A 24,587-nucleotide genomic window follows, 5' to 3' on the forward strand; every position below is an offset into this window, starting at 1 on the left:
TAAGTATTTATTATTTTATTTCTGACTAGTTTTTCTAAAAATATAGTTTTGGAAATTCATTAATTTTGAGTGTAACTGTACTTCTTTTAATTTCTGTGTAGTGCACTACAGGATATGGATATTCCACAATATGTTTATGCATTTGATGTATAAAATGCCTCAATATTGTTGATACTAATCTCCCTTGATCTAAAGTTTCCATAAAAAGCAATAAAAATCAAACAGTTTTGTTGAAATTGCAAGCTGATTTTAAAATGGAAATGCAGAGGACTTGGAATACCTAAAACAGTCTTGAAGAATAACAGACTAGTAGGGTTTACACTACCATTTTTGATGTTTCACTATCAAGGTAGAGTCATCATGACAACGTAGTGTTGGTGGAAGGACATACAAAAACACCAATGGTCATAAAAGATTCCAGAAAGAGGCCAGCGGGGGGAGGAGCCAAGATGGCTGAATAGGAACAGCTCCGGTCTATAGCTCTCAGCGTGAGTGACACAGAAGACAAGTGATTTCTGCATTTCCAACTGAGTTACTGGGTTCATCTCACTGGGGAGTGCCAGACAGCACAGCAGGTGCAGGACAGTGGGTGCGGCACACCGTGCATGAGCCGAAGCAGGGTGAGGCATCGCCTCACCCAGGAAGCGCAAGGGGTCAGGGAATTCCCTTTCCTAGGCAAAGAAAGGGGTGACAGATGGCACCTGGAAAATCAGGTCACTCCCACCCTAATACTGTGCTTTTCCAACTGGCTTTAAAAATGGCACACCAGGAGATTATATCCCGCACCTGGCTCGGGGGGTCCTGTGCCCACGGAGTCTCACTCATTGCTAGCACAGCAGTCTGAGATCAAATTGCAAGGTGGCAGCAAGGCTGGAGGAGGGGCACCCGCCATTGCTGAGTTAGTTGTTTGATTAGGTAAACAGGAAGAGGCCAGCAATATGGCGACTTAATCTCTATTACAAAGGCACAACTGTATTTATTTGGAGGAAAACTAACCTTTTAAATAAGTTATTATGAAGCAATTACCTATCCAATGTGAGCTAACTGATTTTGTCCCCTATTTTACACCAAATAAATTTCTTTAATGTGGATTATACATCTACATTGAAAGGCAAATCAATCAGGCTTGTGTTAGAGGATAGAATAGCTTCAGGATCTTAGAATGGGCAAACATTTCTTGAAGGTGTCTCTTTTTACATTAAGTTTGCTGAGAGTATTCAATCTTTCTTTTTTTGTCATAAGTAGGTTCTAAATTTAACAAACGTATCTTCTGTATCTATTTTTTAATAAAGTAGATTATAATGATTGATTTTCAAATATAAAATTCATCTTGTGTTCCTAGAATAATTTCTATGTGTTCACCATGTTGTACTCTTTTGATATATTGCAGAATTATTTTTGTTAACATATAGTTAACATAAATCTCAAATCATAAAACAAGGTGAGAATTAGCCCCTCCTTTTGTATTATCTAAAGTAACTTATTACAAGCATTAAATATTTTGGAGCCATTTTTATGGAAATCATGTGGGCCTAGATTTTTTGTTTGTTTTGGAGGAAAGTGTTTTAATTATAGACTCAACTATGCCAATGGTTCAATGGTGATACAGATTTACTTTTCTATTTACTTGAGAAAATTTATTATTCTTAAAAATATTATCCATATTTGTTGCCATTAATTGGTTGAGGATATGCCATCTTATATGTATAATATGTGTACGATCTGTGGTGATCATGTCCCTTTATTCAACTAATATTTGGATAATTTGTTTTTTCAGCTTTTTTTGAAATAAGATACCCATTTTGGTAGGTTGTTATAAATTGTATATATCAAAAAAATTAGTTTGAGCTTTGATGATTTTCTTCATTATATTTTGTATTTCACTGATAACCAATATTATCCTTAAAACTTATTTCCTACTTTCTAGCATCTCTTAGTTTAACTCACCATCTATATGCTTTTTGGAGATGGAGTTAGATAATCTACATTCAAACTAACTTTATTTTTATTTATACATTAAAGCTATAAATGCACTACCTCTCAGCTCTGCCTTTTTGGGATCCCATAAGTTTAGATATGCTGTATTTTTAATGTCACTTAGCTCAAAATGAGTTATGTCATTTTTTTATTTGCAAATCTTTAGAGATTTTTAAGTGATATTTCTATTATTTGGTTCTCATTTAAATCCACAATGGTCAGACATTTTTCTCTGTAAGATTTCAATCATTTAATATTTATTGATACTGCTTTATTTCTCACCATATTATGTGTTTTGGCAAATACTCTACATTAGTATTATGTTGCTCTTTGGTATAAGATTTTAGAAATAAATATTTTGATAAAATGAAAAATTACATTGCTGAGGTAGGTTGTTTTTCTCCATTCTTAAATATGATTATGGATCTCTTTTTCCTTCATTCTCTCACATTTGCTGTATATATTTTGAAGCAATGTAATTAGATCCGTACAACATTATGATTGCTATCTTCCCCTTCAAAAGTTCATCATAATTACATATTCCTCTTTATCTCTTCTAGAACATTCTGCCTTAAGACTACTGCTGTGGACCAAATTGTGTCCCTCTCACTCCAAATTCATATGCTGAAACCGTGACCCCTAACATGACTATATCTAAAGATGTATAATTGTCACATTGTACCCCTTGAATATATTTGATGTTTGTCAATTAAATATTTTAAGGCCAGGAACAGTGGCTCATGCCTGTAATCCCAGCACTTTGGGAGGCTGAGGCAGGCAGATCAGAAGGTCAGGAGATCGAGACTATCCTGGCTAACATGGTGAAATCCCGTCTCTAGTAAAAATACAAAAAATTAGCCAGGCATGTTGCGGGGCACCTGTAGTCCCAGCTACTCAGGAGGCTGAGGCAGGAGAATCACTTGAACCCAGGAGGCAGAGGTTGCAATGAGCCGAGATCTTGCCACTGCACTCCAGCCTGGGTGACAGAGCGAGACTCTGTCTCGAAAAAAAAAATTTTTTTAAGTGAAAAATCATATGCTGGTTATACTTTCTTGTTTGTACTCAACCAAAAACTACTTCTGTTGTGGTTTCACATATAAACTTTTAGGAAGGAGCAGCATTGGAAGGATACAGACTCTAAATTGGAATCTACAGCCCTTCAGGATTAGGTAAAAAAAGTGGAAAAGGTGGCAAGAATTTAAACATCAAAAGGCAGAACTTCAACTATTTTCTTCAACATCTCACTTCTGTGAACATTGGCTATAGCTGATTTTTCCAGTGAAAGGGCAGGCAAAATAACTGTGGAGAATAAGAAAGAATACTAGAAAAGCTTTCTTCCAATTGTCGTCACTAAAGAGACCATTTTTCTCTGCCCCTGAGGCATAAACTGTCCAGTAAACTATGGCATTTTCTTCTTCCTGGTAGCTAGCCTGCCTTTAACTTAAAAATTTTGTTGTTATTGTTGAGACAGGGCCTTGCTCTGTTGCCTAGGCTGGAGTGCAGTGGTGAAATCCTGGCTCCCTGTAGCCTTGAACTCCTAGGCTCAAGTGATCCTCCTACCTCAGTTAGGACTATAGGGGCCTTCCACCATGCCTGGCGAATATTTATATGTTTTAAAATTATTGTAGAAATGAGTTCTTACTATGTTGCCCATGCTGGAAGCCTGCCCTTTAGAGAAAATCAGTTCTGCTCTCCTCTTTGTTAATCAGTGAAGGCCTTGCACTCTCCATGGGAGAGTCATGATTTCTTAGTGTGGCACGTGATGAAATAAAGAAGCCAAATTCCAGCATTTGAGACCAGATAAATCACTTGACCATAAGTATAAGGCACATTCTCCAAACTTGTTTATAAATATTGAAGATTAATTTTTGTTGAGCATTTTCTTCATACGTTGTTGGCCATTTGTATGTCTTCTTTTGAGAAGTGTTTGTTCATGTCTTTTGCCCATTTTTTAATGGGGTTATTTGTTTTTTGCTTGTTCAATTGTTTCACTACCTTATAGATTCTGGATATTAGGCCTTTGTCAGACGTACAGTTTGTGCATATTTTCTCCCTTTCTGTAGGTTGTCTGTTTACTCTGTTGATATTTCTTGTAGAGAAGCTCCTTTGTTTAATTAAATCTCACTTGTAAATTTTTGCTTTTGTTGCAATTGTTTTTGAGGACTTAGTCATATATTATTTGGCAATGCCAAAGTCCAGAATGGTGTTTCCTAGGTTTTTTTCTAGAACGCTTATAGTTTGAGAAGTTACATTTAAATATTTAATCCATCTTGAGTTAATTTTTGTATATGGTGAAAGGAGGGCATCTAGTTTTATTCTTCTGTGTATGGCTAACCAGCTAATCATTAGAGAAATGCAAATCAAAACCACAATGAAACACCATCTCACACCAGTCAGAATGGCTCTTATTACAAAATAAAAAACAACAGATGCTGATGAGGCTATGAGGAAAATGGACTGCTTATACACTGTTAGGGGGACTGGAATTAGTTCAGAAACTGTGGAAAGCAGTTTGGAGAGTTCTCAAATAACTTAAAACAGAACTACCATTCAGTCCAGCAATCCTATTACTGAGTGTACACTCAAAAGAAAATAAGTCAATCCCAGCACTTTGGGAGGCCAAGGCGGGTGGATCACCTGAGGTCAGGAGTTCGAGACCAGCCTGGCCAATGTGGCAAAACTCTGTCTCTACTAAAAATACAAAAATTAGCTGGGCTTGGTGGTGAGTGCCTGTAATCCCAGCTACTTGGGAGACTGAGGCTGGAGAATTGCTTGAACCCAGGGAGGTGGAGGTTGCAGTGAACCAAGATTGTGCTATTGCACTCCAGCCTGGGTGACAGAGAGAGAAACTGTCTCAAAAAAAAAAAAAAAAAAGACAGAAAGAAAATAAATCATTCTACCAAAAAGACACTGGCACTTACATGTTTATCACAGCATTATTTACAATAACAAAGACATGGAATCAGCCTAAGTGTCCATAAATGGTGGATTGGATAAAGAAAATGTGGTACACATAAACCATGGAGTACTATGCAGCAATAAAAAGAATCATATCCTTTGCAGCAACATGGATGCAGCTAGAGACTATTATTCTAAGTGAATTAACTCAGGAACAGAAAACCAAATACTGCGTGTTCTCACTTATAAGTGGGAGCCAAACATTGGGTCCAGTTAGACATGAAGATGTTAACACTAGAAACCAGGAACTACTGGGGGTGGAGGAAGGGTTGAAAAACAAACTAGTGGATACTATGCTCAGTACCTGGGTGATAGAATCAATCATATCTGAAACCTTAGCATCTCACACTATACCCAGGTAACAAACTTGTACAGGTATGCCCTAAATCTAAAATAAAAGTTGAAATTATTTTTATCTCCATTTAATTGATTCATCTCCTTATTGCTTCACTTAGCTTCACTTCATTTGTTCATTGCCTCTATGAAACTCCAGCAGATATTGTACAAACACACAACAAAAAGGCAAGTTCTATTTGTCAGAATAGTGGTAGTATTATGAAATAACAGCAAAAAAAATCAGTTTTGAATACACTAACATTCTCTACTAAGATAATTAATGTCAATTAGGACATTTGGTTCCATTATTCTTTACTTATGCCCTATGAAGCATTTTAAGGCGACTGATACTTCCAAATGTTTTATTTTAATCTGGTTCATAATTATGTTCGCTACATAATTAGGAAAACATATGAAATCTAAGTTTTAGCCAAAATTAATTATTAAATATTAAGATTATGAAAACTTGAAGAGCACTTTACAGTAAGACTAAACTAGTTCACTACCTTAACTTTCTAGAAAGGCTATCTTGAACTCATGATAGGAAATTGAAAAATTTTTATACATAGTGAATTGAAGAAGCACTTCTTATAGTTTAAACATTTCTATCAGCAACAGTGACAAAGATGCTTAGAACAATGCAAATTTTAATATACATAAAAATTAAATATGAAAATGTGTAACTGTATACTAATTTATGTAGCATACTTTCTATACATAACCATACCATACCAGGACAACACCTCCTGCATAGTTTGCATCACACATCTTCCCTTGAAAGGTTGCACCAACATAATTTGACTTTTCTCTGTAACTTAAGTTTAAAAAGGGATCATAATCACATAATTTTGTAAAAATTAATATGAATTTTTATAAGACAAATTTTACATTTATGATAATCGTTAATATTTCCATCTAACATTAATGTAACATAGCATAATGTGACTAAATCTTTCTGCTTCTTTTAAAAACAATAAAATAAATTTTAAAAACAAATAATGAAAAGTGTATTTTATATGGATTTCTGTAACATAACAAAGATTCGTTTTATGTAGATTTTAAAAAACTAAAACAGAGAAACTGAAGAAAAAAACAAAAAATAATAAAAATAAATAAAATTCCTTAAAAGTAAAAAGCTAAGGCAATGCAACTGGTTAATGAGCAGAATCATTCTATGGACTAAAGTCTCTCGTTATTCAGACAAAATTAGCCTTCCAGAGACATGAAAAAGGCATGTCATATTTATGGGACAGAAGATAAAAAGTAAAATGTTTAAAACTCCATGTAAAATCTTAAAAACTCTCTCCCTCTCTCTCTCTCTCTATATATATATACATATATATCTACATATATATATCTACATATATATATACATATCTACATATATATATACATATATATTCACACATATAATTATATATATATCTTCTGAATATTGATAGAAGAAAAACAGAGTCTATTAAACAGAAAGGAAGGCTAATGTACTAAAACCTTAAGCACAATGCAGATATATTAGAGATATTAAAACATAGTGTTTCAATTTCTTTGCTTACTTTTTAATTTACAACAACAAATCATAACAAGAAGGCTGAATTACTGTATTTATAGAATTCAGATGTTTCTCCAAATAGATATTGTGAAAATTTTATGCATTGTGTGAGATATTTAATAATGTGGTATATACTCTAGGGAAAGAAGTAGTATGGGAACAAGATTGAGGAGTGAGTTTTAACTTCAAACCAATAAATACATTGATATCAGTAATTCCAATATAAATACCACATTGCAAAAAATATTTACATGGTGTATGTAAGAAAAAAATATATTTTTTTAATATTCATTTATCAACAGTCAGATATTCAGTCAAATTGCATAAATTTTCTTCAGATAAACTTTATATAATGTCAAGATATCCTTACACAAGTAAAAATGCCACATCATGAGGACGTAAAACAAGATAAGATCTTTTCCATCTTAAAAATGTGTGTAATAACTCATTAGCACCTCCAGTGGTTGCAATTTTATTTTCATCTATCCAAAGCTCCAATGAAGACAGAATAATTGTAATATTAAATGAAACAAAAATCTAAAACAGAAAACATACAAAAATATGTTCAAAATTCACAGTTTTTAAAAATTAGATATATATGTTTGGAAACAAATTTATGACAAATATTAAACAACTAAAGTATAAGTCTGCATTTCATCTTTTAAAGTAGGTTAGTAAGTTTAAAATGTTACTAATAATAAAAGTAATACTTGAGATTTTTTAACGCTTGAATTTAAGGAAGTGCCATACCCCATGCTTTATATAATTTAAGTCTTACAGTAACCAAATTAGGTGCATACGATTATTATTATTCCCACTTCAGATAAGTAAAATTTAAAATAAAATTTCCCCTACATCACACAACATGTGGATTCATGTAGTGTCATAATGAGTTGTAGAAATTGTTTTAGTAACACAAGAAGTGTGAAAGTACTAAGAAGCAAACACTTACAGCATTTGTCAATCCAATCAACTGGAAAATTTTTTGAGCGACAACAGTTGTATCAGACCCCGTATGATTATACTGTAAAATATAATTTATCTTTCAGATATAAATATATATTGCTTAACATTTAATGATTGTTATTGTTTCATTTAAAATTCAATTTGGTGAAGTAAGAAATTATTTAAATTACAAACATATTAGTTTTTAGACATTATTTTCTTATACAAATTATATACGTTCAATATAAAAACTGAAAAATATGAATTGGAATTTATATTTTTTCCATAGAAATTTAAAAATTTTAAACATTATAAAAAGGTATAATTCTACTATCAATAAAATAGTTATAATAATTATGAAAAGAAAAGTTTAGCTCTAAACCAGAATGTTTAGATGTGTGTATAGGAGACATAGTACGTATTTGAAGATACAATTCACCTAAAAGTAAAGGAACTTAAAAGATATACCATACGAACAGCACTAATAAGAGAGCTAGGATGTCTATCAGGAAGATATAAAAATTATAAACATGTATGCATCCAAAAACAGAGCCAGAGAATTACACAAACCAAAAAAAAACAATTGAAGGGAGAAATAGAAAATTTAACAATCATATTTAAAGACTTAAGTAAACAGCTTTCAATAATAGAATACCTGGGCAAAAAATCAACGGAGATATTGAAGACTATAACAAAATTATAAGGCAATAGATATCTATAGCACATTTCACTATAAAACAGCAAATATGCATTCTTTTTAAGTGCCCATGGATCATGATCCAGAAATAAAGCACAAAAAAATGAAAATTATTCAGAATGTCCATAACAATTTTAAATAAGAACAAAGGTGGAGGACCCACATATCTCAGTTTCAAAACTAATTATAAACTACAGTAACCAAGACAATTTGTTACTGACCTTTTATTAGATTTTTAGATTAGTGAAACTGAGTGCCCAGAAATAGATTCTTTTTTTTTTTTTTTTTTTGAGACCTGTCTTGCTCTGTCACCCAGGCTGTAGTGCAGTGGCGCAATCTCGGCTCAGTGCCAGCTCCACCTCCCAGGTTCACGCCATTCTCCTGCCTCAGCCTCCCGAGTAGCTGGGACTACAGGAGCCTGCCACCATGCCTGGCTAATTTGTTTTTTGTATTTTTAGTAGAGACGGGGTTTCACTGTGTTAGCCAGGATGATCTCGATCTCCTGACCTCATGATCCACCCACCTTGGCCTCCCAAAGTGCTGGGATTACAGGCATGAGCCACTGCGCCTGGCCCAGAAATAGATTCTAACATTTATAGTCAATTAATATTTGAAGAAGAATCAAAGAAAATCAAATGGAGAAAGATTAAGTTTTCAAAATTAAAAACTTTATGCTTCAAATAACACCATCAAGAAAACAAAAAGACAAGCTTCAGAAATGGCAAAAATATTTGCAAAATATATATCCCATAAAGATCCAGTATATAGAATATATAAAGAACCCTTACAATTAAACAACAAAAAGGCAACCTAATTAAAACGTGCAAATAATGTGAATAGACATTTCTCCAAATAAGATATGCAAATGACTAGTACACAAATGCAAATATTCTCAACTTCATTGCATATTAGGGAAATCCAAATCAAAACCACAATGAGAAACAAATTCATATCCATTAGAATCACTGTAATTCAAAAGACACACATTAACAAGTGTTGGTGAGGATGTGAAGAAATTGGAACTCTTATGCATGCCGATGGAAATATAAAATGGAGCAACCACTTCTGAAGACAGTTTGTCAAACGTGAAATGGAGTTATCTTATAATCCAACAATTCGTAGTTCTCATTCTTCACACCTACCCAATACGAGTTAAAATGCATGGCCACACAAAAACTTGTACACAAAAACTTGTACACAAATGTTTCTAGCAACGTTATTCATAATAGCTTAAAAGTGGAAAAAGTGAAATGGCCATCAACTAATGAATAGATCATCAAATTGTGATACAATAGGATAGTATTTTACAGTAAGGAGAAATGCAGTACTAATCCATGCCATAACATGTATAAACCTGAAAATCACTATGGTAAATGAAAAAATAAAGTCATTACATATTGTATGATACCATTTAAATGAAATGTGCAAAACAGAAAAATCTGTATAGTCAGAAAGTAAATTAGTGATTGCTTGGTCTGTGGTACAGGAAAGTAGGGGCAGAGGGATTGGGAGTAATTGCTAATGGATGCAAAGTCTTTTTATAAGGTGATGAATATTCTAAAATTAGATTATTGTTATTATTGTTTGCACAAATCTGTAAATATACTAAAAACCATGGAATTTTACATTTCAAATAGTTTAACATCATAAAATATAAATTACATTTCAATAAAGCTTTTTAAAAACAACATCAAAAAAGAAGCAGTTAGAACTTCCAAATCTTCTCCTCTTTTCAAGGAGATCAGTGGTACATCTCTCCACTATAAGCTGGTTATAATAAAGGGCCTTTGGAAAGGGAACAACTCCTGAAAAGAGAGAGATTAAATGTAATATTTTAATGTCCCCAATTAACACTCCAACCACATATTTAATTAATAGTGCTTTTCCCCCACAACAAAAATATGAAGATACAGAGCTTACCCAAAGAAAGAGCGGAGTGCTCCCCACTTGAAAATCCCATGCATCTAAACAGTTTTCAACTTTGATTTTAACAACTAAATATTGAAATATAATTATAACAGTTACAATTTAAAAAAAAAAAAGGATGTAAGGCCTCAAATGGGGTGACTTATGCTAAAGTTTCATGTCAATAAACTAAAGCCTAAGTTGTTTACTTGAAAGATCTGACCTTTCAAGAATCAGGGGAGAGATAATAGCCAAGCAGGCCAGTTTTCAAAAAAACAGAACATTCTCAGTAACCAATCAAAACAGGCCCTGTTAATCTAAGTTAGCATGATAATGAGAGGTGACAGTGTGCTGAGAGTCCTCACAGCCCTCGCTTGCTCTTGGCACCTCCTCTGCCTGGGCTCCCACTTTGGCGGCACTTGAGGAGCCCTTCAGCCCACCACTGCACTGTGGGAGCCCCTTTCTGGGCTGGCCAAGGCGGGAGCCAGCTCCCTCAGCTTGCAGGGAGATGTGGAAGGAGAGGTGTGAGCAGGAACCAGGGCTGCACAAGGTGCTTGCGGGCCAGCTGGAGTTCCGGGTGGGCGTGGGCTTGGCGGGCCCCCTACTCGGAGCAGCCAGCCAGCCCTGCTGGCCCTGGGCAATGAGGGGCTCAGCACCCAGGCCAGCAGCTGCAGAGGGTGTACTGGGTCCCCCAGCAGTGTCGACCCACCGGCACTGTGCTTGATTTCTCACTGGACCTTAGCTGCCTTCCTTCCCACGGGGCAGGGCTCGGGACCTGCAGCCCACCATGCCTGAGCCTCCCACCCCCTCCATGGGCTTCTGTGCCCCCTGAGCCTCCCCGACGAGCACCACCCCCTGCTCCATGGCGCCCAGTCCCATTGATCACTCAAGGGCTGAGTAGTGTGAGTGCATGGCGTGAGACTGGCAGGCAGCTCCACCTGCAGCCCTGGTGCAGGATCCACTGGGTAAAGCCAGCTGGGATCCTGAGTCTGGTGGAGATGTGGAGAACCTTTATGTCTAGCTCAGGGATTGTAAATACACCAATCAGCACCCTGTGTCTAGCTCAAGGTTCGTGAGTGCACCAATTGACACTCTGTGTCTAGCTGCTCTGGTGAGGCCTTGGAGAACCTTTATGTCTAGCTCAGGGATTGTAAATACACCAATCAGCACCCTGTGTCTAGCTCAGGGTCTGTGAATGCACCAGTCGACACTCTGTATCTAGCTGCTCTGGTGGGGCCTTGGAGAACCTTTATGTCTAGCTCAAGGATTGTAAATACACCAATTGGCACTCTGTATCTAGCTCAAGGTTTGCAGACACACCAATCAGCACCCTGTGTCTAGCTCAGGGTTTGTGAGTGCACCAATCGACACTCTGTATCTAGCTGCTCTGGTGGGGCCTTGGAGAACCTTTGTGTCAATACTCTGTATCTAACTGATCTGATGGGGACATGGAGAACTTTTATGTCTAGCTCAGGGATGGTAAATGCACCAATCAGCGCCCTGTCAGAACAGACCACTCGGCTCTACCAATCAGCAGGAAGTGGGTGGGGCCAGATAAGAGAATAAAAGCAGGCTGCCCCAGCCAGCAGTGGCAACCTGCTTGGGTCCCTTTCCACACCGTGGAAGCTTTGTTCTTTTGCTCTTTGCAATAAATCTTGCTACTGCTCACTCTTTGGGTCCACACTGCTTTTATGAGCTATAACACTCACCGCGAAGGTCTGCAGCTTCACTCCTGAAGCCGGAGAGACCACGAGCCCACCGGGAGGAACGAACAACTCCAGACGTGCCGCCTTAAGAGCTGTAACACTCACTGTGAAGGTCTGCAGCTTCACTCCTGAGCTAGCGAGACCACGAACCCACCAGAAGGAAGGAACTCCGAACACATCCGAACATCAGAAGGAACAAACTCTGGACACACCGCCTTTAGAACTGTAACACTCACTGCGAGTGTCCACGGCTTCATTCTTGAAGTCAGTGAGACCAAGAACCCACCAATTCCGGACACAATAAGAATGTCCTCTCTGCTTTAACCCATATAAAGAATGTAGCCTGATGCTAACAAGTCTATTTTTGCACTATTGCTGTTTTCTCATTTCTGATAAATCTGCCTGACACAGCTTATGTCTACTGGGCGCTGCCTGGTTCATGAATTGTATTGAAAATCAGTTAGATCTTTGAAACTCAGCTTGTTGGGATTCTTCTCTTTGACAGTCTTTTTTTTTTTTTTTTTTTGAGACGGAGTCTCGCTCTGTCTTTGACAGACTTTGAAGATGGTATCTGAAGGAGGCTTGTGGCTATCCCTATAACCCATGAGGTATGCAGATGAGGAGACTGCTGGCTCCTTTAGACTTCTCTGCCTTCCTCACCAAACCCAGAATTTGTCAGTAAGTTCCTCTTGAATTTCAGCTCTACTCTCTTCGTTGAGCTCCCTGACAATTTTGGCTTTCCAGTTCAAGGTCCTTTTGTGCTGTAGCAAAGCATATGACCTTTGGGTGTTTTGTGGTGCTCCATTAGACAGACAAGGGCTGAAGCTTTAGAGGTAAAGGATAGCTATTGCCACATTCACAGGGATTTTGTTTCTCTCCTCCTTATTTCTTGTCTTATATGCAAAGGTAAGGAAAATCATTGACTAGATTCATCAAAGGAATCTCAGAGCCGAGCCACAACTTGACTGATGGGCGTGGATCAAACACTTAAAAGCTGTTAAAGTGTCTGCCACCTAAAACTAAGATTCCTGTGTTAGGATAAGTTGGTGACAGAATGGGTTAGCTTGACACTAGTGCACTTGCTACTTGCCAGCTTCAAGAAAAATTTCCATTCGGTGAAGAATACTATAAAATATCACACAATACAACAGTGTAGCACTACCATCTTGGGCTTTTTTTTTCTCAGCTCCAAGAAACCCAAGACACAATACAAGAATGGGATCTTTACATTCTAAAGTATCTAGTACTCTATCTTCTGGTATACCTGCTTCTCTTATGCTCAAAATGTATGTTCCTGGAAGCTGTAAATATCTACGAAGAAAATGACAAAACCTTACTAAACATTATTTAGAATTGCAATGGCTTTTAGGAGGAATGTTACAATTGCACAAAATCATCCATCTAAGAGGTGCACATGAAAATAAGCACTCCCAAATTAGGCATAGAGAGTGGTACATCTATTTTCATTGATATGAAGTAGTTTCTATAAGACCTCAGGATTCTAAAATAGCTTCACTAAAATATTCTTTACAAAAGACTGTAAGACTGATGAAACACCTATTGTCCCTCTCTTTCCTCCTCTGCTTACTAACATTTTCACTTAGTTGCCTTCCCTCCTCAAAGAACAAAACAAAGGTTGATAAATGCCTTGTGAAGTTAGGCCCTCAAATCAATCAGATGTGCTTCTTTAACCACCTTTATATCTTGGTCAAGATCTTGAGCTCAGAGCAGTGGCTAAAGGCATCGCTGTTCTACTAGAAAATCGCAAGAAACCATCCCCAAAGTATTTTCTCAAAAAAAAAAAAAATCATGAAAGGACTGCAAATCAATTTTATAAACAGAAAAAGAATGAACCAGCCTCTGACTATAAGGTAAGATTAAAAGCACTATTTTTAAAACATTCTGGTCTATGCATGTTGAACCCAGACATAGAAAATGCTTTTTCTGCCCTCTGTGTTAATAGGTTTAACTCTGAATTCAGTAATCTAGTTAAAAAACACAAACTGTGTTGGGAAGACAGTGATATTGCCAAAATATGCCTTTATGGCACAATGACTAACTCTGGTCAGTTATTTTGAGACCTCTTTATCAGAAAAAGTTGCATAAAATCTCCATGTATAGGGGATCCTCCCTCCCTGGGCCAGGACTAAAATCATAGAAACTCTTACATTGGAGAAAAGGCATTGGCTTAAATCTACATAGCGAGCCTAGCATTTATGTTTAAGATGCTTTTCACGATCATGTTGTCTTAATCGACTTTTATCCCCACCCTTATTTATTTCAGCAAATGATAGTATTTAGGTCTGAAGTCTACGTTCTGTGCCTTTTAAATGTTAATTCTCTACCTTATCATACTTAAATGCCATCCCTTTAGAAATGCAAAATGAGAGTAGCCATCTGTAGATGGTTATTAAGAAATGGAATGAATAAAATGGACCTTAATTGGGTTAAAACAAAAGTTTTAATGTAACATTAACAAGGGATGGATAGACGAAAGGGACACCTTAGCTACTTCCCTAACATTAAAGGGTGTTAAGCAAGTCTGCCCTATTTATCCATTGGGATAATTTTTTAAGCTAGAAGGCAGAGATTACAATGAGAAACCTGACTTGTAACCACTTGAGGCAATGGTCAGGTAGGTTAATCGAGATCAAGACTGAAAAAAGGACAAGGGTCCTTTGGCTCAACTCACTGATAGAGACTCAAAGTCTTTTGCATAAGGGTGGGTAAAATGGTCAGGGCAAAAGAAGTTTCCAGACTCCTTGATATGGGAGCCTCATGTGCTGTGGTGCCAAAATCTATTGGTAAAGCCCTCACTTGGGCTACAATTTGATTGAGAGAACATAAAAATATAAGGATTGATAGGTTTTGAACTAGAGAATTTCTATTTGAGGGACATTAACTAAAGCTGCCATGTCACATTTCCTCAGACTAAGGAAAGTCTATACAGCCCATAATGTCCAACAATGGGCAGAAATAGCCTCGTCAGAGAAATAGTTTGACAGAGAAGTGAAATGGAAATTTGGAAGGTTTGTTGTCTAAAAAGGAAGAGGGTGAGGACAATTGGAAAAGTGACAAATAAAAAATCTTAAAAGTCTGTTTTAGCCATCTGGGTGAATAATCTTGTTCCATTAGCTAGAAATATAATTCTGTCCAGATTTGCATGTGTTTTTATGAACTGGTGAGTTTTGTGTGTTACTGTATCAGGCATATGGCTAAAATTTTAGGCTAAAAACTGCAAGATCTGCTTCTGCGTATGTTGATTTATGCCTTGTAGTATTCATGTATGTTTGTATGTCATATACACGGGGTATTTTTCTATCTTCAAATGGTATTGCCAACATTAATATATGTTAAGGATCTCTATTTAATTGACTTGAAGAAAATAAGTGTTTATATAAATGAAATATTCCTAAAACTGCTAGAAATATGGGAATGAATTCAAATGCTTTTCATGTACACTTGTTTGTGGATAACTTCAGTGAATGAAAAGTTAGCTGAAGGGTGCTGGTTTATTTAAAATAAGGGTGGAGACCACCCCTCATATCGTCTTATGCCCAATTTCTGCCTCCAAAGAAAGAAGAAGTAAAAACTGAAAGGCAGAAATTAAATCCATAGGCAGACAGCCTGGTGCCACGCCCTAGACCTGGTAGTTAAAGATCCACCTCTGACCTAACAGTCATGTTGTCTGTAGATTCCAGACATTGTATGGAAAAGCACTGTGAAAATCCCTATCCTGTTTTGTTCCAATCTAATTACCGGTGCATGCAGCCCCCAGTCACGTACCCCCGCCCCGCTTGCTCAATCAATAACGACCCTCTCATGCACACCCCCTTAGAGTTGTGAGCCCTTAAAAGGCACAGGAATTGCTCACTCGGGGAGCTCAGCTCTTGAAACAGGAGTCTTGCGGACGCTCCCAGCTGAATAAACTGCTTCTTTCTTTAAGTCGGTGTCTGAGGGGTTTTGTCTGCAGCTTGTTGTGCTACAAAAATTGACAAGGCTTTGGAGTTGTCAGCATTTTCTACCTAGGTTTCCTAATATAATAAGTTCATGTTATCTCTATATTATGCAATTCATAAACAAGAAAAATAATTCAATGATGAATAGCTTTGTTTTGTGTTATACTTTATCTACTTAAAAAATAGCTCCTTAAATATCACTAGTAATTTACACTTTTAAAGTTTTGCTAAGTTAAGTTGAAGAATAGATAATTATGGACTATCTAGATCATTTTCAAATAAGGCAAATGGTGAAACATTAATTTCTGAATATATGTGTAAGCTGTAAACACAAAATAAAATTCTAAGGCCACCAATCATCTGAATGGACCCCTCCTCTTGGTTATAGCATTCCAAAGTTAAACTGAAAAACAAGTTCAGGCTATGATGGCAAGGGGGGGCGGTCAGACTTGCCTCAGTACACCTCCTGCTTTTTAGAATTCAGGAAAAGACAACAACACAGACCTTAAGTCTGATAAGAATCATTTACAGTCTATTCTCTCTGAAGCCTGCTACCTGGAGGCTCCATCTGCATGATAAAACCTTGGTTTCCACAACCCTTATTTGGAAACCAGACATTTCTTTCTGTTGATAATAACTCCTTCAACCATTTAACAATCAGAAAATTTTTAACTCTACCTATGACCTGGAAGACCCTGCTTGAATTTTTACTGCCCTTCCAGATTGAACCAATGTAAATCTTACATGTATGATTTGATGTCTTATGTCTCCCTAAAATCTATAAAAGCAAGCTGTACCCCAACCACCACGGGCACAAGTCATCAGGACCTCCTAAGGCTGTGTTAAGGGCATGTTCTTAACCTTGGCGAAATAAACTTTCTAAATTGATTGGTACCTATCTCAGATACTTTGTGGTTCCCCCTAGGGGAAGGGGCAGCCCCAGTCTCTGTGGACCAGCAGAATTAGCCTCTCCTCCTGGTAGTTCTGAGTTATCCAAACAGCCCAGATGAATAGGTTTCCCCCCAGTAAAACACACCCTCTCCACCAAGGAACAAAGTGCTTCATTAAACAAGTCCTACTCCCCATGCCACCCAACTGGGTGAGACCTTCCAAGAGGGGTTGTCAGACCCCTTATAGAGGAGTAATCGTACTGGCATCAGGTTGGTGCCCCTCAAGGTCAGAGGTCCCAGAAGAAGGAGCAGGCACCCATCTTGGCTGCTCTCCAGCCTTCTTGAGTGACATCTCCATGCACAGGAGGAAATCAGATAAATAGGGTCTGAAGTGAACCCCCAGCAAACTGCAGCAGCCCTACAGAAGAGGGACCTCACTATTGAAAGAAAAACAAGCCAAAAGCGGCAACAACAGCATCAATAACAACAACAAAAGGCCCCCACAGAAACCCGGAACCTAGGGAGTTAGATAGGCTTAAGCATATTCCAGCTGAGAGGCTATAAGAATCTGTGTGTGCCATGGTTGAGACACTAGGCCCCAGTGGCATGGGTTCACAAGTGGGATCCGTGGGTTGCACAGTTCCATGGGAAAAGCAGTTTCCCCAGCTGGGTTGCGTGCTCACTCACTGCCTCCCTTGGCTGGGGGGAGGGGATTCCCCTTCCCTGTGTGGCTCTCAGGTGGGCTGCCACACCACACTGCTCTTCCTTCTCTCCATGGGTCATGCCAGCCTTCTAGTCAATTTTGATGAAAGAACCTGGATACCCTGGTTGTTGCTGAAGGATTCACAAGCTTCTTAAGGCTTTTTTTCAATGGGAGACTCCGAATGCTGCTGCTTCAAGTCAGCCATCTTGCCCCCCCCACCTCATTATTAGATTCTAGCTCTGTTCATTGTTTTGGAGGTTTTGTTACCCACCTATAAACTGACCTGAATCCTGAATTCTTCTCATTTCCTCCAATATCTGTGTGTGACCCTTTACACTCACATCTGAAATTTTCTGCACTTTTTTGACTTGGAATCACCAAAAACGAAAACTACCTTTATTACTGGAGCCCCTACAAACTGGAGCTGGACAACTTGATGTAAATCTTGAGAAAACCTTTGTGCCCAGTGTGCGAGACACTCAGAGAGTTCACCAAATCACCTGGTGCTATAACCAGGGACAACTTAACTGCAAACCAGAAAAAAATAGGCTTTAAGCTCAGATCTGGAAATCTTTTCAACTAACTGCCCTCTGAACTCAGAGAAAAAAAATCGTTTGTTCTAGCCATCAACTTTTGTTTTTCTTTTGTTATTTTAGTTGATTTGGCTCATGGTGACTTTGAATAAAAAATTGAACCTCTATAACCAAGAATTGTGACCAATTATTGGATACAATTTTGCTAGTAGTTATTCTAGTAGTCTCCGAAGTGCACTGCCTCCTCTCATGAATCTTAATGCTTGCTTGCAGCTATCCCCCACACAGCAGTTGATCTCTCTAATTCTATAATTAGAACAAGATTGAGAGCAACAGAAAAGATCAACCATGGATCCTGGAATTGTGATTTAAAAATTTCACTCTGAGACTAAATAAAAAACTGCAGCATCATGATGACTGAGAGTGGCACTAATGCCTTAAATTTTGATCAAACCCCTCGGTATCACTGAGAGTCTGGCAAAAGGTGGAAACTGTTAAAGAAAACATGGCAGGCCCAAAATGAGTCACTCATACTGAAAATCCACATGACCATCTAAACTTAATTTGTTTATTTGTAAGATCTGGCCTTCTGAGAATTCAAGGAAAACATGATAGCCAAATCCCTAAATGGTCCAGTTTTCAAAACAAATAGCGGATTCTCGCAACCAATCCCAAGGTGCCCAGTCAACCTGAGCCAATATAATGACGTTCCCTCTGTTTTATCCTGTACAAGCAGAGTGATCTCATGTTAAACCATCCACTCTTTTTGCACTATGCTTCTTCCTTGTTTTTGGTAAATCTGCCTTACAAAAGGTGACTTTTCTGCCGTGCCTGGAGCTCCTGTTTTGAAGACTGGATTATGCCTTGTTCATTAATTGCTGATAAAAGCCAATTCAAACTCTAAAACTCAGTTAGTTGAAATGTCCTTTAGCATAATTAATTTTGGGGATAGAAATCAGAATCAAAATGAAAATAAGACTAGACTGAAAAGATATTTGGAGTGGTACTGGGATTAGTAAATACAGATGACCTTTTTAAGGAGCGTTATAAGTGAAAGCAAAACATTGACATGTCAGCTTGAGAGAAGGACGATTATCTTTGCTTATTTGTTTTGTTTTGTTTTTAATATGGGAGAATATTTATTTGCTGATGGCCAAGAATTGATGGGGACAAGAATTGTTAGAGCCACCTCCTTAAGGAGCTGAGTGTGAATGTGCACATTTGGAATTCTAGTGTTAGACTGGAGCACCATCTCATTCATGGTAATGGCAAGGAAAACAGAGTACATGATTAAATATCCAGGCTAAGTCTTTGAGAAAGTGATAAGTTTGTGGATGTTCTCTTCTGATTTCTTTTATCAGCGAAATATGAGTCAGCAAGGCAAGACAGTGGGGAGCATAATGACATTTCAGGATTTATGGAACTAAAGTGAGAACATGCCCTATCATTGTGTGCTTTATTGCAGTTGTGAACAAATTATTTGTTGACTTAGATTTAACCAGGTTAGAGGTTTTTCCAGAGAGGCAACTAAAGGGAAAATGGCAAGGGAGTTGCAGGTGTTTGTAGGGAATGACAGTAATCATGAAACCATAGGATATGTGGTTTTCAATGGAAGAACTGAGTACATGGAAAGGGACAATGCAAAAATGGAAGAATTAATGGATAAATGTCTTGGTGGCATAAAATATGAAAGTCTGGAAATGGGAAAGAGAAATATAAGAGGGAGTATTCAAAGATTGAGAGGCTTGAATACAAGAGTAGGGAAGAGTAATGTGATAGTAATCCTCAAGTATAACATATGATGATGAAAGTCAGTGGCTGAGGCAGGTTGATGAACAATACTATTGAAGTAGAGAAATCAGGGAATTAAAAAGTAAAGACACTGGAAGAAATACTTACGTTGACATTAAAATTATAAAAAATTATGATATGAGTATTATTAAAATATGGGGGAGTCGTCAAAATGCTAAACACTTCAGTAAAAAGTAAGTATGGTAAAATTTAAAAAGAGCTTCACTTTTTTTGGCTTCTGAATGCATGGTATTTTGCATTCTGGTAAAGTGCATATCTTTACATGTCTTGCTTAAAATACTTGCAGTATCTTAGAGTATACTAGTTCTCTACTCCTTGAATTTGAGATGTGTGGAGCAATCATGATTGTCTTAGTCCATTCAGGCTGCTATAACAAAAATATCACAAGCTGAGTAGCTTATTAAAAAAGCATTTATTTCTCACAACTCTGGAGGTTGGAACATTCAAGATCAAGACACTGGTAGATTTGATGTCTGATGAGGGTTCATTTCCTTATAGATGGTACCTTCTAGCTGTGTCCTCATAGAGTGAAAGGGGCAAACAAACCTTTTTAGACCTGTTTTACAAGGACATCAATCCCATTCATGAGGGCTTTGACCTCATGACCTAATCACCTCTCAAAGATCCCACCTCTTAATATCATCACATTGGGGATTAGGTTTTGATAGGGACAAATGTCCAGGCAGATAGGCATTTGATAGGCCAAATGCCTAGGCAGATAGGCATGGGTCAAGAAAAGTGACTAGGGGATCTAAAGGTGACTATGACAAGGAGTAGAATGTTTTATTAAAAATAGCTAGTTTACAAAGCCAATGAAAAGCAAATTCATAGAAATAAACTTAGAAAATGTAGTGAGACTCCCAAAATGGTAAAAACGATAAGCTCTGCAAATCCTTTGCACAATATGCAAAGATAAAACAAGACAAAATTGTCAAAAATCATTTCAAGACTCTGGAAAATGACCAAAGGAATACAAAACTTTAAGAATAATTTATTAAAGAAAAACTATTAATACTATCGTAAAAAAAATAATAATAATGGGAATTTGTGGCATTTTAGCTGAGCTGTTCCCATCCTCATAGCTAGCTCTAGCCTGTGGCAATTCTACCATAACAGCTCAAGCCATGAATCTAATAGCTTCCCTATTAAAGTAAAACAACATGATTTGAAGCTGACAGCGGGGAGACCACATGCTCAGGTACATTGTCAAAAACAATAGTTAGCTGTGGCAAATGAACAGGGAAGGCCAACATCACATCTAAACATAGATTGTGAAACTGGTGATTTTAAGCAACAGACCAGAAGATTAGCCAGAAACCTAGCATGAAATTGTGGACAATACAACAGCCAAAATGGTCTCGAAAGCACCCATTTAGTCATGGTAGTCAGGAATATTCCATATATGTACGAGGTAGCATCCACACTCAGGGGAAATTGGAAAGGGCCAAGCTATACACAAGTTCATGGCTGACTCACTAGTAGAGGAGATGGGAGTAAGTCCTGCAGAAAGTAAAACTTGCCTGAGTGAAAACTGCCTGGATATTGAATACTTTTTCCAACACAAAGGCAAATCCATTGGCAAAGAGTGGAAGCCTTATTTTTGCAAGTTGTTGGAACATAGACTCTGACCAGTCAATAAGATATGCCAACCCAAGGACAACCACTAGGAATCCAGGCTCAAAAAATGAAAACTGGAATTGAAAAAAAAAATGCGAAGACATCAGTGATGACACACTGCTAGAGAGGCAGAGTCTTCAGAATTGCTCCAGCAAAACACTAAACAAACAAACAACAGAAGAATAGAAACAGTGATTTCAAGATAGGCTTTCAGGATTCAGAATTGCCCAACTATATTATATTAAAAATGTCCCATTTTCAACAAAGTATGACACATAATAAAAAAAGTTATATTATAAATATTATATTATTTGTAATATTATTATAAATATGTATTATATATAAATATCTATATATAAAATGCAGGTAATGTAAACTGTGTTCTAGTGTTTTATTGGAGGTAAAACTTGTGAGTGATAAAATAGACTATTTAATTGAGAAGATTTCCAAGCAAAATGTTAGAGCATTGAGTGGCATTGTGCCTCCTGACTGCTTACCCTGAAATGCAAAATGATAGAGATAAATTCAAGAGAAACTGTAAAGCAAAGCGGAACCAGAAGTGGAAGATTTGGAGATTTCCTGCCTATCTTTGTTGCAAGGATTGTTCTAAGGAGAACACTAAGGAAATGGCTGCACAATGATTTGACAAAAACTTTATAAGATTATATGAGTGAAAACAGTGCCTGTTTTAACTGAAAGGGATAGAGACAGGACACAATGAAGGAGGGCTGTCAGACTTCTTAGATTTGACAGGATGGACTGATACAGCTGAAATGAACTGAAAATGAGCACTATTATTCAAGAAGAGAAAAAGATACCCTGAAGTTGATTCAGAGATTATCAGAGCCACTGCCTTAATTTCCACAGTTTGGATGGCCTTTGCCTGTAGCCTTGCTGGCAGGACCACCCAGTGACCCCAGCCATGGAAGTGACACTGCCCTCCCAGTAGACCTGGAAAAGGGGCATCAAGCCAAACAGCATTATTCTTGAGGCTTACAATCTAAATAAATTTGTCTTGCTAGACTTTTGGACTTGCTTGGAAACCATGGCCCTTTGCTTCCTTCCTATTTCCGCCTATGGAACACAAAGTTCTACTTATCAGGTTTCATAGCTGGAGGGGAATTTTGCCTCAGTATGAATTGTACATCCTGTCTCACCCATGACAGATTGAGATGATATTTAGATGAGACTTTGGACTTTAAATGTTAGAGTTGGAGCTGTTAGGATGGAATGAACACATTTTGTTTGGGAGAAGGACATGAATATGGGGAAGTGAGGGCTGGAGTTCTATGGAGTAAATTTTCTCGCTCTAAAATTTCATATTTTGAAGTGCTGAACCCCATTGTAACAATATTTGGAAATGGTATCTTTGGGATATCATAAGGTTTCAATGAGGTCATGGGGTGGGCCCCTCATGATGAGATTAGTGCCCTTATGGGAAGAGATACTACAGAGCTTGCTTTTTGGTGGCCATCTGTAGGCTAGGAAGAGAGCCCTCACCAGAATGCAACCATGCTGCTACCCTGGTCTCAGATTTCCGACATCCAGAATAAATATACTACACTATATATACAAAGGAAACCTAAGAAAACTGTTAGCAAGCTGAAGCCAGAAATATATAAAAATGATTATGCATCATGATCAAGTGGAACTTTAAATTAATGTAAGACACTTAACTAACATAATGACCAAAAATTCCCATAGTCATCTGAACAGAAACAGAATATACATTTCACAAAACTCAACACCTACTCCTGATAAAAACAATAACAATGACAACAACACCGTAGCTAATATTTAATTTATTATCACGTTAAATGGTGAATCTATGGCTTTCCCACATTGAAACTGCAACACAAGTCTTCCCTCAACTTACATTTAATCATTGTCCTGGAGGTTCTAGCAAAGACGATATTGCAAGAAAATAAATAAAAAGGCTTCACATTGGAAAGGCTAAAACAAAGTTCTGTTTTATCACAAAATGATCCTGTATACAGAAAGTCCTAAGGAATACACACACACACACACACACACAATTACAAGTAATAAACATTATTTGCAAAAATCACAAGATACAAGATCAATTAACTTTTTTACACCACCAAATGAACAATCAAAATGAGAATATGAAAAGTAATCATATTAGAAACAAGATTATGAAATAGGAATAGATTTAACAAAAAGCAAAAGACTAATGTACTGAAAAACTACCAAATATTGCTGAAAGAAACCAAAGAAGATCTAAATAATGGGGTGGATATATGATGACCATGGATTAGAGTATTCCACATTGTGAAAAAAATATCCTTCTCAAATTGATCTATAGAATTAACACAGTCTCTATCAAAATATAATCATCCTTTTTGCAGAAATGGATAAGGTGGTCTTAAATGGAAATTCAAAGGACACAGAAAAATATTTTTTAAAAAATAAAGAAAAAATTGGCCAGGCGTGGTGGCTCATGCCTGTGGTCCCAGCATGTCGGGAGGCCAAGACAGGTGGATCACGAGGTAAAGAGATTGAGACGATCCTGGCCAACGTGGTGAAACCCCGTCTCTACTAAAAATACAAAAATTAGCTGGGCATGGTGGTATGTGCCTGTAGTCCCAGTTACTTGGGAGGCTAAGGCAGGAGAATCACTTGAACCCGTAAAGTGGAGGTTTCAGTGAGACAAGATCATGCCATTGCACTCCAGCCTTTGTGACAAAGTGAGACTCCATCTCAAAAAATAAACACATAAGTAAAAATAAACATATTGATCACTTATTTTACCCAAGTTTACAACATTTATCATTAAAATACTTAATCACCACCTTTCATCCCCAGTATAAGCCATTATTTTCCTGTCAACAAAAAAAAATGTACAGATGGAAAACTTTTATTTCTTTTCAAATAATATCCAAAAAGTCAAGCATTATTTTTAAAATTCAATATAGTTCTAGAATACATACAAGTTTCTATAATAATTCTAAAACTATTTGTAAACTATTATAGAGGTAG

The 24,587-nt window shown here is 37.2% G+C and overlaps 1 protein-coding gene across 4 annotated transcripts in view; it reads right to left on the minus strand.

The window, feature by feature from the left end:
- The window catches only part of ADAM2 (ADAM metallopeptidase domain 2), a 90,885-nt gene that overhangs the window by 37,531 nt on the left and 28,767 nt on the right, over window positions 1-24,587 (minus strand). For all 4 annotated transcript variants that reach the window (XM_032143536.2, XM_032143535.2, XM_058433532.1 and 1 more), the window contains 3 exons: window positions 7,773-7,844; window positions 7,191-7,357; window positions 6,004-6,085 (listed from right to left, as the gene is read on the minus strand). In XM_032143536.2, the coding sequence (XP_031999427.1) occupies window positions 6,004-6,085; window positions 7,191-7,357; window positions 7,773-7,844 (321 nt within the window). The remainder of the gene's footprint in view (window positions 1-6,003; window positions 6,086-7,190; window positions 7,358-7,772; window positions 7,845-24,587) is intronic.

This window comes from Hylobates moloch, unplaced genomic scaffold (genome assembly GCF_009828535.3).
Source record: "Hylobates moloch isolate HMO894 unplaced genomic scaffold, HMol_V3 SCAFFOLD_22, whole genome shotgun sequence".
NCBI lineage: Eukaryota > Metazoa > Chordata > Mammalia > Primates > Hylobatidae > Hylobates > Hylobates moloch.